The 15,114-nt window shown below is 44.1% G+C and overlaps 1 protein-coding gene across 1 annotated transcript in view; it reads left to right on the top strand.

The window, feature by feature from the left end:
* Window positions 1–331: 331 nt before the first annotated feature.
* The window catches only part of BACE2 (beta-secretase 2), a 59,281-nt gene continuing 44,498 nt past the window's right edge, over window positions 332–15,114 (top strand). Inside the window, exon 1 of the mRNA XM_051770834.1 lies at window positions 332–747. Coding sequence (XP_051626794.1) covers window positions 436–747 — 312 coding nt within the window. The 5' untranslated portion in view covers window positions 332–435. The remainder of the gene's footprint in view (window positions 748–15,114) is intronic.

Below are 15,114 nucleotides of genomic sequence, written 5' to 3'. Positions count from 1 at the left end.
AGCCCCGGCGGGGATCCCCGTTCCGCCGCTCTCCCTTTAGGGCTTTCGGAAACTTTTCTCCCTTCCGTGCCGTCACGCTCCGATAGCGGGGCTGTGGGCTGGGCTGAGCTGAGCTGGATTAGGCTGAGCCGAGCCCTGCCGGGAAGTTTCTCCCGAGGGCGCTGGGTCGGAGCAAGTTTCCCGCACGGTCCCCGGGCAGCCGGAGCGCTCGGAGCTTTGGGGACCGTGCGGGAGGAACGCGAGGTGGAGCTCGCTTCGGGGGAGGGGGAGATGGAGCCGGGGCGTGGGTAAGCCGCTCCCTTCTCTTTCCTCCTCCTCCTCCTCCTCCTCCTCCTTCCCCCTTCCCCCTCGGCTGCTCCCGTCTGGCAGCCAGGCGGCCGCTGCCTCCGGCCGGAGCCGCCGCTCTTGGGAAGCGGCCCCCGCGCTGCCGCCGGGATGGGGACGCCGCTGGCGGCTCCCGGATTCCTGCTCCTCCTGGCCGGCACCACGGGGCTCTGCCGGGCTCTCTTCTCGCTGCCGCTCCGCGTGTCCCGTCCCGCCGCCCCCGGAGGGTCCCCGCCCGCCCCGGTGGTTCTGCGGCCGGGGGGCAGCGCCCCGCAGCAGGACCCCGCCGGGGGCACCGACGGCTTGGCCCTGGCCTCGGATCCCGGGGGCACCCTCAACTTTTTGGCCATGGTGGAGAACCTCCAGGGCGACTCCGGCCGCGGCTACTACCTGGAGATGCTGATCGGGACCCCGCCGCAGGCGGTAGGAGCGGGATGGGGGATGCGGGCTTGGGAGAAGAGTGGGAGGGGGGCAAACTTCTCCTGGGTGGGAGCGAATCTGCGGGCCCCCCCCCCCGCCCGGCCCAAACGCAACTTTCTCCCGGTGCTCAGTGCTGGCACCTCCCTCCTTCTCCCTTTCCCTCCCCCCCTTCCCGAGAGATGGTGCCGGTGCTCGGCGCGGGGGAGCGGCGGCGGCAGACGGGAGTTTCCAGGGGCCGGGAAAGAGGGATGGAAGGAGAAAGGCGCATCCCCCGCGCCCTCCCGAGCCCCGGCTGCCCAGCCCCGGCTGTCCTGTCCTGCCCCGACCCGGTGACCGCTCGGGAAATCCCGCGGACCTGGTCCCCGGTTTTAGGCTGTGTCACGGCGTTTGAATCCGCAGCGAGTTGCTCTGTCGGTTCGAAATGACCGTGTTTTTGGAGACAGAGGGTGCTTTTTTTATTCATTGCTTTTTTCAAGCTGCTTTGCATCGTGATTGGGCGCTTTGGTGGATCTTCCCGGTGCTCCCGGGAGAATCGCTCGAAATCTTCCTGCTAAACTAAGTGATGGCTGGGCAAAACCAGCCCCTTCTGTCGAGAATCCATGTGTTACTCATTAACAGCGCAAAGAACGATTGTGTTCTGAATATTGTTTTCGAATAGACCGTGTTGCCCTGAGTCTCCCCCGTCTGCATCCACCAGCGTGGCTGAAGTGTTGTTCTTTTTTTTTGTTGGTTTGGTGGTTTGTTTTTTTTTTGCCGTGTAGTTGCTCTTTCATCTGTGTCATGAGATCCCAGGAGGAGCGGTGCTGGGCTGCTGGTGGGGATGACTAGTCAGCTGAGTGGGGATTAATTTCCTGAGAGTCCTCGGGGCTTTCCCTCAGAACTTCGTGTTTGCTTCAGGAGTTTAGGTCCTTCTGTTCCAAGTGTACACAAGAAAAAAAAAAAAAAATTCCTTATTCTTCTACTCAACTCCTCTACGTGATAAAAAGCCAGTGAATGCCAAAGTGCCCAGCCAACAGGAAGTGTTCAGCTGTCGTTACATCTTTGGACGTCTGTGAACTCTTTCTTCTTTACACTTCTAATGTGAGAGGACTGGCCACATCATCAGTCTCATCGAAGTGTACCACACTAGGATCAATACATGTATTGAGAAAGGCTGGCGTGATCAATAAATGGAGTTTTAAAAAAAACCCAAAACCTAACTAGGTCTGGCGTATCAAGGTGTGGCCCCACAGCCACAGAGGCCATGAAATAATTTTTCCTCTGTGTCGAGCACTGCATATTTGACCAATTCTGTTCCTGTGGCGTTGTGAGTGCTTCGTTACTCCAGGGAACATTCAAACATTCAATATTGGTTTCTGCCAGGATCAAGATACCAGAGTTGATTGGGCTAATAATCCAATTCAGTGTGTCTTAAATGAAAAAAAAATAATTTCAGGTAGAAAAAGTGCCCATCAAGCGTATCATCTCCTTATGTGTCTTAGGGGGATTCTGCAATTGGAAGAAATGGAGAAGGAAAAATGTGACACGCTTTTAATAATATGACTGGAGGTCTAAGAGGGAGAAATGTGCTGCCCTCAGTACACCCAGAGGCTTCACTTACGCTTAACAGCTCCTATTACTTGTATTACAGGTGATGTAAGGTTTCAGCTAAACTTGCCTCTGATTTCTTTTTCCACCTGGAAAAAAAAAAAAAAAGCTTTGAATGTGATTGCAAAGCTTTTACTGTTTTGAACTAGTTCTGAGTTCTTGCAGAGTTAATTATTTAAAAGACTGCTACTGGTGTTTAGCACATGTGAGGTTTTATTCACAAGTAGGCCCACCGAGGTTGTAAGTAAGGTTATAAATGCAATTGTGCTTCCAAAATCAGATCTTGGTGTGTAGTGACTCAGTAGAGTGCAGTTAAAATTTATTCTCTGCTTTTGATGAGGCAGAATTTGTTATCTCGTTCCCCGCCTGAAACTGGAAGGCTTAAAGATCACAAATGTACTTGTTGTTTTTTCCGCTTTGCAATGAATAGTATAAAGCTACAAAGCTGCTACTGGTGCTACTTGAATCCTTCACATGCTGATGCTAAAAGCAAGTGTCTGGATACTGCCAAGCGTTGGGATTGTGTTAAGCTCCTTGTGCAAGCAGTTTCCGGAGTTGGAGTGGGCTGTACACGATCATGTAGAAAAGGAGAGATGTCTCTTACTGATTTAAATGCTCCTCCCAACCTGACTTTCTCTTCACGTCAGAAGCTGCAGCGTAAAGTGATGCTTGGACACATTCCAGTGCCTGAAGGGAGCCTACAAGAAGGATAGAGAGGGACTTTTTTTGACAAGACCGTGGAGTGACAGGACGAGGGGGAATGGCTTCAAACTGAAAGAGAGTAGGTTTAGGTTAGATACTAGGAAGAAGTTCTGTGCTGTGAGGGTAGTGAGGCCCTGGCATAGGTTGTCCAGAGAAGCTGTGGCTGCCCCATCCCTGGAAGTGTCCAAGGCCAGGTTGGACGGGGCTTGGAGCAACCTGGGCTGGTGGAAGGTGTCCCTGCCCATGGCAGAGGGTTGGAACCAGATGTTCTTTAAGATTCCTTCTGACCCAGGCCATTCTATGATTCCTTTATGCTTGCACCCCTCCAACATGTGGGGAATTCCCAGGCTAACTCCCTTCCTCACCCAGGCCTGCCTAGCGCTGCCAAGCCCACGCAGCAGGTAATGCTCTCCTGACATTTTGCCAAGGAGGAAGAAGAATACTGGCAGAGGGGAGCAGCAGAACAGCTCTGCTTCCGCGCTGTCGGAGCAGGAGGGTGGATGGCAGAGCTGCCCTGGATGGCCTTGGAGAGAGGGGATGAATAAATGCACACAGGGCAGTAGTGGACCACGACCATCCAGCAGGCTGTGAGAAGAGGCACCAGACTTAAATGTCATGGTTACAATAGTGTTGGCACCTGGTAACTTTGCAAGTGTGTGCGTCAGGCGTCGGGAGGTGCTGTGCCAGGATGGGGAACGAACATTTGTGAACGACTTCAGCACTACTGAGCTTGCTTCACCGCTCAGCTCAGCTGCATTTTTAGAAATTTTCCTTTTTTTTTTTTTTTAATTTCTGTTCTTGGAAGGAAGCTACTATGACAGAATTTCGTTTTTCGGGTCATTTAAGGCACGCTTTTTTGGCTTTGGTTCCAATTCTGATTTGTCATGTAGCAGATAAACACAGCGCAGAACTGCGATTCACAATGGCAGCTCTGAAACACTTGTTCCGACGGTACAAAAATAGAGCAGCTGTGTGAAGTCAAATTTATTTTATTTCCAAGACAGGAAACTTCAGTGCAGTCAATCCAGTTTTGCAAAGTGTTTGCAGCCAAAGTGTTTCTGATCGTTTACAGTTTTACAATACAGTATCCTTCCTAATCGTATCACATCTCCAGACTAGCTACCAGATGGTGTCAAATGTCATTACTCCCACTAATTCCTATTCATTCACATGTAGACCTATTTAAGAATTATGTGAAAGGTGAAAAAGGTGTATTGTATTGAAGAATATGATGTATTTGTCCCTTATTTCATGGGTGTATTACTATATGTCCTACTTCTGATGGATTATGTGCTTTATACCTGTCTGTATAGGTGCACTTCTTCCAATTCCAGATTTAAATAAGAGGTGCCAAGAGCCCAGTATGAATTGTGTGCACTGTTCTTAGTTATTTCTTTAAATAATCTGATGGAATTCCTTTGCTCTATCTTTTATTATTTTGCCTCCCCTGAGATTATAAGCACTGTGAAAAACTGAATCAAAGATCATTTAGGGTTTTTTGCTATCTTCACTGCAGTTCTCTTCATATTCATTTTGTTTCTCCTACGAGCCTTTGACCAAAAGAATAGTCAAACCCTTAAAAAACCCCCATGTTCTTCACAGCTTTCTTGAAGTCCATCTGGACTGCATTAAATGTTTGCAAGGAAAGTACCATCGCCTCATCTTGCCTCTTGTGCTAGTCCTCATGGTGTGAGGTGGTAGTCCTGCTGATCCCACTGCATTTCCAAACTGTGTTTTTATTGAGACCAGGTGAATGTTATTCCTGCAGCTTCTCTGTGAAGAGAGGCCGGGCTTGTGCCTCCTGAGAGCTGAGATCACATAGCTCTGGTCTGATGAGCGGGTATTGAAACCACAGCAGGATCCAAGTTGTGCTCTGAATGCCACAGCTCCCTTTTTTTCAGTGTCAGTTTTTTCATTCTGTGCATGAAGAGGGTTTATCTGCTGGTCTTCCTAATGGCAGTTTGTTCTGTGCAGGGGGTGAGCAAAAACCTGTTCTGTAAACTTGCTCTGAAGTTTTAAGGTCAGAGTGGGTGCTGGGTCTGACAGCCTTCACTGTGAAACACAAACTCCACTTCCCATATAATTGGTGGGAGGTTATCTTTGCTTCAGATTCTTCCAGCTATTAAAGAAAAGAAGGGTAAGGAAGGATATGTATTAAGTACCTCAAGTGTGTCATGGACTCTTAGAATTTATGGCTTCGTGTTTTGAAGGTGATGAACACACGCATTAGCAAGTTCTCAACTTGCAGCCATTCCTCCTTAATTGGTGATGGCCTTTATTCCCTGAGTGTTGGAAGGAATGAAGATTGTGAGGGAAGATTCAACTGCTCTTGTAATTTCCCTGCTTCACTAGTCACGCTGTAGTAGGTGATAAGAGCCTGATTTCTGGAGCTGGGCTATTCCCTGAGAAGCTAAGCTCTGCTTTCTTAATTTTGCTGAAAAGGGGTTACTGTCTTTCTAGATACAAGAAGTTTGAAAAATGTGATCTCTCTCCGTTCAAATATCAGAAGGCAAGTTCCATCTCAAGCCTCTTTTTCTGTCTTTTTGTTTTGCTTTAGTTTTTTTTAATAATTACTTGAGTCTTTTGTGTTTATTTTTGAATTCTTTATGAAAGCTGAAGAAAGGAGGGGTTGAGAAGCAAAGATGAGTGCTGTGGTGCACTGGAGTATTTTGAGGTGGCAGGGTCAAAATCCCTCCATGTCCACCTAATGGAAGTACTACTGAAGTGCAAAATATTCCTGTTATAAACAGTGAGTAAATTTTGGTCGTTGTTATTGGACGCTTACAAAATAAAAATTAAAAGGACCTGGCAGTCCTTTTCAGGACTAATACAGTGAATGTCTGTGGGTTGGTGGGGTGCGATGTATTTTTGACCAAAGACAAAGCAAATAAACATACCAGGGTTGGGTTGACAGAAAAGTCCCTACTTTTACAAATTAGCATTCCAGCACCTCCTACTACCCAGAATTAGCTCTGGTAAAAGGGACTGCGTAGGAGTAGAGCCTGTACTATAGAAATAACCCAAAACATGAGTAATAATTGCAATGCAGCTGCCCTAAACAGGATATAGCACTGTGAGTGTTTTATAGCAAGGCTTTGTCCTTCTGTGTGTGTAAGTGAGCTGTGATATCCGTGCACAGGGTGACACTAAATGGAAGAGGCTCATTGTGGTTGTTCCTCAGGATGCAGAGCCTCACTAACTGCTCCTTTAAAGGTGCTTTCCCCTCTTCAGAGAAATAGTGGACACTTTACTTTCCAGGGTTGCTGGTTGTAGCAATTGTGCATTCAGACCCTGGTGGGTCAGGGCAGAGGAGCTGTTGTGAGGAGCAAGAGTGGTGGCAAGAGGTGGTGTCAGGCTCACATTTTTTACCGCTCCTTGGATTTCATTCCCTGTCAAGGCAAAAGCATCAGTTAAATTTGGAAAGAGAAAAGTAGAGGGTGAGCAAATAACTGTTTTGCCTGATTAAAGAGTAACTGAGTTGGGATTTGGAGTAGAAATTAGATGAAAATGAAACAGTGGACAAAAGAAAGCCCATGTGCAATTTCCATGTGTTTGGGTGATTTGGATTATTAAGGAAGGAATGTTTTTTCTTTTTGTTGTTTTTCTTTTTCCCCCCTTTTTTCCCCCCTCTAAACAGAGGACTGTGAGCTCTAGGGATAGTGTCTGGCAAGACAGATTTAAAAACTCCTACACTTTGCAGAGGTCTTCATTTTCTTGAAGGGCACTTACGACTTTGAGTATGCAAGGACACGTTAGCTGTTAAATTGCCTCCACATATTATTATCTTTGAAATTTTCTCACTTACTGGGGGTGAAACAAGTCTGACCTGAAACGTTATCTGCTCGTGGTCAGGTATAACTCCATCTGAAAAAGGAAGCTGGTAAAATGGCATACCCTTGCCCGTGGGCCAGCATGAGTGGGACAGGCCTCTCTCCCCTTTCTTACTGCCTGTAAAATACAGATGTAATTGCACAAACACTTGTGTAAATAAGTGGAGGAACTTGTTGCTACTTTTTCAGCGCAGACTAGGACTTGAAGTCAAATCTTCAAAGTAAAGGAGGCAACTCTCAGCTGCCTCAGAAAAGGAAGTGTTTTTTCCTGCCACTGGTGAGCCTGTCCTGCATCTTGCTGCTTTTCAGCCTGGGTTTGCTCTATGTATCTGAGCTCATGAAGTAAAAGCAGATACCACACTGCTGTTCAAATCAAAAGTTTTACGTTTGAGTTTGTATCCATCAGTTCATAGTCCTTCAGAGCACTTCAAGTAGCCCAGGACTAGAACAGATTTATATTTGCAATTTTTTTGCACATGAACTCCTCCCTTTGTTTTAAAAGAACAAGTTGACTGCCTGTCTGTCTCCTCTGCCCCTGCCTCCATCACAGCCACCCACGTGACTGGCATTAAAGAACCGAGGGAGTAGGAACCAGCTTACTTGGGTTGGTAACAGTCTAGTTGAGACAAAGACCTCAGCATGAGCAATCCACTGTGCTTTTCCTGGCAAATTCAACACACAGCAAAGTTCCTCTACCACTGGCAGCACCTGAGGTAGCTTGAGCACGTCTCCATCAACTCCCTGGTTTTGGTTTTGCCACGGCAGCGTGCTCTGCCCAGCAAAGGATGCAGCAGCCTAGAACCACCCGAGAGCCTCCCCAAGGAGTTTGGTAAACTTCTCCCCCTTGGGATGAAAGTTTGGCCACTGAACCTGCTGGTGCCAAAAGTTGATAAAATAATACCTTTCTTCCCCTCTTCTCTCTTTTCCCTCAGTACTTCCCTCATTCTTCATTTTCCTGGTCTCTCCTACTGCTCTCGCTGCCTTTTTATGGCCGAGAGTATTTTATGGGGAGGGGCAGCAGGGGACAGATGTTCCAGAGCAGTTTTGTTTTTCTAAGAATCCTCCTCAAACAGATGAAACCTGTGGGGTATGGTGAGGACGCAATTTGAGGAAAATAAGCTAGATGGGGAAAAAAGATTTTATTCGAGTGAAAATTACAATTCATTTAATACAATTAATGTGTCATAATTAGGCCCTTTTGAAGGGAATCTGTTAAGACAGTAATTGCACTCTGCAATCTTTTTTCCCCTCACTGCTGCTTACTAATAATTTGATATTCTGAAAAATAAATTACTTGTAGATTTTGTCCTATTTGCTCAGCTTGTGAGTACTAAAATTAGTTGATTTTATTTGGCTTTATGGTTGGCTTATTTTTGTACCTATTTACTAGCAAAAACTGCTGTTAAGCTAGATTGTGTGTGTTTAGGGAAGATGTCTGTGTCACACAGTAGTCTGCTCTCATTTTAAAAGAGGAAATGTATTAATGCTGCAGTAACACTTGGTAAGCTTCTTCTCCCTATACACAAATGAGTCTGTTCTTAGGGATCCAAAACTCCAAAACCAGCATTTTTGTTTTAAAGAAAAAGAGATTGTGATAGCCAATAAAGACCAAAGGAGAGATAATTTGCTTATCAAATTATATTTGCAACACTGTAATTACAAGTTGCGATAAACAAAGTCCCAAGTTTCTATAAGTTTCAAGTAATAATTTCATTTAGTGTTTGTCTTGACTACCTCATGCATATTGATTGTATCATATACTTGTATATTCTGTGAGTTTTTGGCTAAATGTTTAATGGGAAAGTTTTCTCATAACTGAAACTGAGAGTTATCTCTACAACTAGTCATAGTTCATGTATTCTTAGATGAACAGGCGCCTAAAGATTTAAAGTTCTATTATATTTACAGCTAAGGTTAAAAGAGCTATCTCTGCAGCCAGTCCTAATTCATGTACTCTTGGACGAGTAGGCGCCTAAAGACTTAAAGTTGTACTATATTTCATCCTTAGGATAGTGAGAAGGTTTAGACCTTTTGACCTTGGGAGGGTCTGTTTTGTTTCATTGTGGGAGTGTAGTTAAGTTTTAGAATCTATTTAGTCTGTTTTTAATGTAGTCACCCATTTGCTTCACGAATCACAATTATTTATATATCACACAAACCATAATGTTATGTTACCATAATTAGTGATATTTTGTTATGTTATGTAAGAAGAAAAAGAACTGAAAAAGAGAACAGAACTCTCTTCCAGTGGCAATACAGCACATGCGCAGAAAAAGCTGACTACATCAAAAGGTTGAAGTGAACAGAGCCGAGCTTGTCTCCTAGCAACAAGATACGCATGCGTAAAGCTTCTTGGCAACAGGAACAGAGCCTGCGCAGATAAACCTGATGAACAAAGGAGGGGATTTTAAAGGAGATAAGCAGCTCAAAACCTATAAAAGGCAGACTGGAAATTATTGAAGTGTGCCTTAGATGAGCCAGGAAAGCTCACTAAGTCACCCAGCGCTGTAAATTTGCTTATTTGATTTTTATATAAATCTATAATAAAACTTTTTACTACGATATTTGAGCCTAGTGCCGATTTTACTTATAACAATTTTTGGTGCCGCGACTCGGATCAGGGTTCCTGGGCGGCGGAACTGCTACCCGGGACGGGTACCCCCGTCCTTGTTTTTTGGACGGTCCTGGGGAGAGGTTCCGCAGCACAGACTCTGAAATTCCGACCGAGAAGATTTAGAAAAAGCAAATAAGCAAATAAAATTACTGCAGTTCCCTGTAATTCTTATGCATAAGCCCGGGCGAAGACTAACTCCAGGAAAAAGTGAGTAGTGAAACCTCTTCAGTCGGGAGGGACCGTTCGACAAGAGTTCAACGGAGACTTACTCCGGGGGGGGAGTAAGTGTTTTACTCCAGGAGAGAGTAAAAGTACCAGGTGCCGCTCGGTTTGGGAAGGGACCGTCCAGCGAGGAGTTGGATGAAGACTTATCCAGGAGAGGTAAGTATTTGCGTACCCCTCTCGGTGGGGAGGGAATCCCGGAGTGCGAGGGATTGAGAAGTCCAGCAGGACAAGTGATTGAGACCTCCCGGTAGTGCAGTTCTGGTATTTCCAGAAGAGACAAATCACGAAAGGAGGGAAGCGACTGAGGTGAATTTGTGTGTGAAAGCATTCTGGAAGATGGGACAGAAGAAAAGTAAATCTTCTACTCCCATGGGTGGCTGTGAATTAGTGCAGGACAGCCCTAAGAGTGAAAAAAAAAAAAAAAAAAAAAAAAACAAAAAAAAAAACCCCAAAGGGAGGGGTGAAATGGGGGATCATAAGGAGAAGCTGCAAGATACCCCACAAGAGAAGAAAAAAACTAGAGAATGAGTTTGTGGTGGGGTTACCAACTATACCCCCGGACAGTCCTTTAGGAGTTATGATCAAGTATTGGAATGATTATCCCTCTAGAGAAGGAAAATCGAGGGAGAAGATGGTGCATTATTGTATGGAAGTATGGGGAGGAAAGCAAATCAGACAGGACTATTTGTTTTGGCCGGTGTATGGTTCATTTGAAGATTGGATATGTCAGGCTTTGAATTTGTATGTGAATAGCAAAAGACCATTTTGTGCAGAGGAATGTGAGTATGCTAGCCTATGGATAGAAGTGGATACTAGAATCTCTCTCTCCCTGTTAAGTGAAGAGAAAGGACAGAAGACGGCTTATGACCTAAAAGAGTTTCAAAAAAAATACCCCCCCATATGTCCTGCCTTGGCCTATGCCCAGGGGGTCACCTCCGTATGGTGCTGTAATTCAGAATGATCACAAGAGTGTATTCACTCCCACAGCTCCAGCAAAATTACCCCTCTCCCCTATTGAAACTGAGGGAGCCACCCTGTCAGTGGCTGCTGGAGTGAGAAATCAGCAAACATCCTATCCACCCCCCCCTCAGGAAGCGCAGCAGTCAGCAGCTCCTGAAACACAGAGTCCTAACATAATATCCCCAATGACTCCACAGTCCATGCAAACAGAGCATTGTTCTTCAGGAATAGTCTCTTTATCCACGAACACGTTACAGCTGTACCCCTTAAGAGAGACTACAATGGGGGGAGGAAGAAATCAAGGGGATAGGATAGGGTTTATATCAGTTCCCTTGAATTCAAGAGATGTTAGAGCATTTAAGAAAGAGATGGGAAATCTCTTAGAGGATCCTTTGGGAGTGGCTGAGAGGTTTGACCAGTTTTTAGGTCCTAATATATATATATACTTGGGAGGAAATACAGTCAATTTTAGGAATATTATTCACTGTGGAAGAACGGGGAATGATTAGAAAAGCGGGAATGAAAGGTTGGGATCAAAGGCACCGGCAGGGTCCAGCTGCAGATGTTAAATGGCCTTTAGAAAACCCTAATTGGAACCATAATGAGCCAAATCATAGAAGAAATATGAATGATCTGAGAGAAATAATTGTCCAGGGGATAAAGGAATCTGTCCCTAGAGGGCAGAATGTTACGAAGGCTTTCAGTGAATATCAAAGGAAAGAGGAAAGCCCAACTGAATAGTTAGAGAGACTCAGAAGGACTTTCCAGCTTTATTCTGGTATGGATCCAGGTGATGGAATGGGACAGCAAGTGCTTAAGATGCGGTTTGTGAGTGGAGCATGGGCAGATATTAAAAAGAAGCTGGAAGACATAGATGATTGGCAGTGTAAGGAAATGGATGAATTGTTGAGGATTGCGCAGAAAGTATATGTGCGGAGGGAGGAAGAGAGTCAAAAGGAACGAGAGGAGAGACAGGAAAAATTACAGAAGAGAGAGGAAGAAAGGCAGAAAAGGCAAGAAGAAATGCAGAGGAAGCAGACAAGAATTTTAGTGGCAGCTATAAAAGGAGGACAAAGAGGAGATAGAGAACGGAGACGGAAGACCCCTTGTGGACCTAATAAACGTGAACCCTTTAGAGAACGTGTGCAGTTAGACTTAAGTGAATTAGAGTGTTACTACTGTGGGCAGAAAGAACACATAAAAAGAAATTGCAGGAAGAGATTGCAAGATGAACAGATTTACCAAGAGGAATAGGGGAGTCAGGGGCTCTATTTGCTGGGGACCCAGAAGAATACAGAGCCCTTGATAAAACTTAAAATAGGTCCCCAGCAACAAGAACTTGAGTTCCTAGTGGATTCAGGGGCAGAAAGATCGACAGTTCAAAAGTTACCTTGGGGTTGCACGACTTCCTCAGACACAATCCAAGTTGTAGGGGCCAAGGGAGAACCATTTAAGGTGCCCCTCATAAAAGATGTGGAAATAGAAGCCCAGAATAAATATGCATTAGGAACATTTCTATTAGTTCCTGAGGCTGAGTATAATCTGTTAGGGAGAGATTTGATAATAGAATTGGGAATAAATTTAGAAGTGAAAGATCAAAAATTACAAGTCCAAATATATGCCCTTACGGCAGAGGACGAAAAAAGAATAAATCCTGAGGTGTGGTTTACTCCTGATTCTGTGGGAAAGCTAGATATAAAACCATTTGAGGTCTCAATTCGAAATCCAGAAGAACCAATAAGAGTGAAACAATATCCCATCCCACATAAAGGAAGAGTTGGACTTAAACCGACCATAGAAAGACTTTTAACACAAGGATTATTAGAACCATGTAAGTCACCTCATAATACTCCCATTTTGCTGGTAAGGAAATCTGACGGATCATATCGTCTGGTGCAGGATTTAAGAGAAGTAAACAAACGGACAGTTACCCGGTACCCTGTAGTCGCTAATCCTTATACTTTACTAAACCAACTCTCACCTGACCATAAGTGGTATAGTGTGATTGACCTGAAAGATGCATTTTGGACTTGTCCTCTGAAAGAAGAGAGTAGAGACTACTTTGCTTTTGAATGGGAAGATCCTGACTCACATAGGAAACAACAACTTAGATGGACTGTTCTACCTCAGGGATTTACAGAATCCCCTAATTTGTTTGGACAAGCCTTAGGACAATTATTAGAGTCTTTTGAACCTCGCCAGGGTACAGTTTTGATTCAATATGTTGATGACTTGTTAGTTGCTGGAGAAAAGTTAGAAGATGTCAGAGATGAAAGCATTAGACTTCTGAATTTCTTAAGTTTAAAAGGTTTGAAAGTGTCAAAGTCCAAATTGCAATTTACAGAGGAAGAAGTTAAGTATTTAGGGCATTGGTTGAGCAAGGGACATAAGAAATTAGATCCTGATCGAGTAAATGGAATTCTGTCACTATCTGTACCCAGGAGCAAAAGACAGGTTAGACAACTTCTGGGCCTATTTGGGTATTGTAGGCAATGGATTGAAAATTACAGTAGTAAAGTCAAATTTTTGTATGAAAAATTAACCAAGGAGGGGTTGGTAAAGTGGAGTGATGAAGATGAACAGCACTTAGAAAAATTGAAGGAGGATTTAGTAAATGCACCTGTGTTAAGTCTGCCAGACAATCGGAAACCTTTTTATCTATTTGTAAATACAGAAAATGGTACAGCATATGGAGTCCTAACCCAGACCTGGGCCGGACAGAGGAAACCGGTAGGGTACTATTCAAAATTGCTGGATCCAGTAAGTAGAGGTTGGCCCACCTGTTTGCAATGTGTAGTTGCTACAGCTCTGTTAGTTGAAGAAGCTATAAAGGTGACTTTTGGAGGAGAATTAAAAGTATTTACTCCCCATAATATAAGAGGAGTATTACAACAGAGAGCTGAGAAATGGTTGACTGATAGTCGACTATTAAAATATGAAAGTATCCTATTGCATTCACCGGATCTGGAGTTAGAGATGACACATGTGCAAAATCCAGCTCAATTTTTATATGGAGAACCTAAAGAAGATCTAGGACATGACTGTTTACAGGTAATAAACCTTCAAACAAAGATTAGGGAGGATTTGGAAGAAGAAGAACTGAGTTCAGGAGAGAAAATATACATCGATAGTTCTTCTAGAGTGGTTAATGGGAATCGAAAGTCAGGATATGCAGTGATAGATGGAGAAAATTTTCAGGTCAGAGAATCTGGACCCTTAGATAAGACATGGTCAGCCCAAGCTTGTGAGTTATATGCACTGTTGAGAGCGTTACAATTATTAGATGGAAAAGCAGGCACTATCTTCACAGACTCTAAGTATGCATTTGGAGTAGTTCACACCTTCGGCAAGATATGGGAAGAGAGAGGATTGATTAACACCCAGGGTAAAGGACTTGTTCATGAAACTCTAATACGAGAAATCTTAAAAGCTTTGAGAAAGCCAAAGCAGATTGCAATAGTACATATTAAAGGGCATCAGAAAGGGTTAAAAGCTACTGTTAGGGGCAACAATTTAGCAGATGAGGAAGCAAAGAAAGCAGCTTTATTAGTAATGGCAAGTTCAGAACCAGAAGATAGAAATGTCCTGAAAAGTTTTAGTGATCAAGAGAAAAAGAAACTGCAGCAATCTGGAGCAAAAGAAGAAAATAATAAATGGTTATTAGCAGATGGTCGAGAAGTACTTCCAAAAGGGCTTGCTCAGAGAATAATGAAGAAATTACATGAGACAACCCACTGGGGAATACAGGCATTAGTGGATCAGTTTGAAAACAAGTTTGCCTGTGTGGGAGTTTATAGAATAGCAAAGAAAATTTTGGAAGGGTGTTTAACCTGTCAGAGGGTAAACAAAAGGCAATTGAGAGAACGAGTACAAGGGGGACGAGAGATAGCTAAGAGACCTTTTGAGAAAGTACAGACAGATTTTACTGAATTACCTAAAGTAGGCAGGTATCGCCATCTACTGGTGTTAGTGGACCATCTCACCCACTTTGTAGAAGCCTTTCCGGTAGCCCGATGTACAGCCAAAACAGTGATTAAGATTTTATTAGAAGAAATTATTCCAAAGTATGGTGCTGTGGCAGTAGTAGATTCGGACAGGGGACCACACTTTACTTCTAAAATAATTAAAGAAACAACAGAACTTTTTGGAACCAAATGGGAGTACCATACTCCTTGGCATCCACAGAGCTCTGGTAAGTAGAAAGAATGAATGGAGAAATAAAGAAGCAATTGACTAAATTAATGATAGAAACTAAAATGAATTGGGTAAAGTGTTTGCCATTGGCCTTATTATATATACGGACCCAACCACGTACTGACACAGGAATCTCACCATTTGAAATGCTGTATGGGATGCCATATGATTTTGGAATCCCGATTGAAAATCCCAAGGTGGAAGATACCCTCTTGAGGGAATATATAATTGAGTTAATGAAAAGGAGACAAGAATTGA

This window comes from Manacus candei, unplaced genomic scaffold (assembly GCF_025592945.1).
Source record: "Manacus candei isolate 608988 ecotype Guabito, Panama unplaced genomic scaffold, ASM2559294v1 h1tg000126l, whole genome shotgun sequence".
Taxonomy (NCBI): domain Eukaryota; kingdom Metazoa; phylum Chordata; class Aves; order Passeriformes; family Pipridae; genus Manacus; species Manacus candei.
The sequence above is the reverse complement of the archived record's forward strand: the minus strand, read 5'-3'. Positions and strand labels throughout refer to the sequence as shown.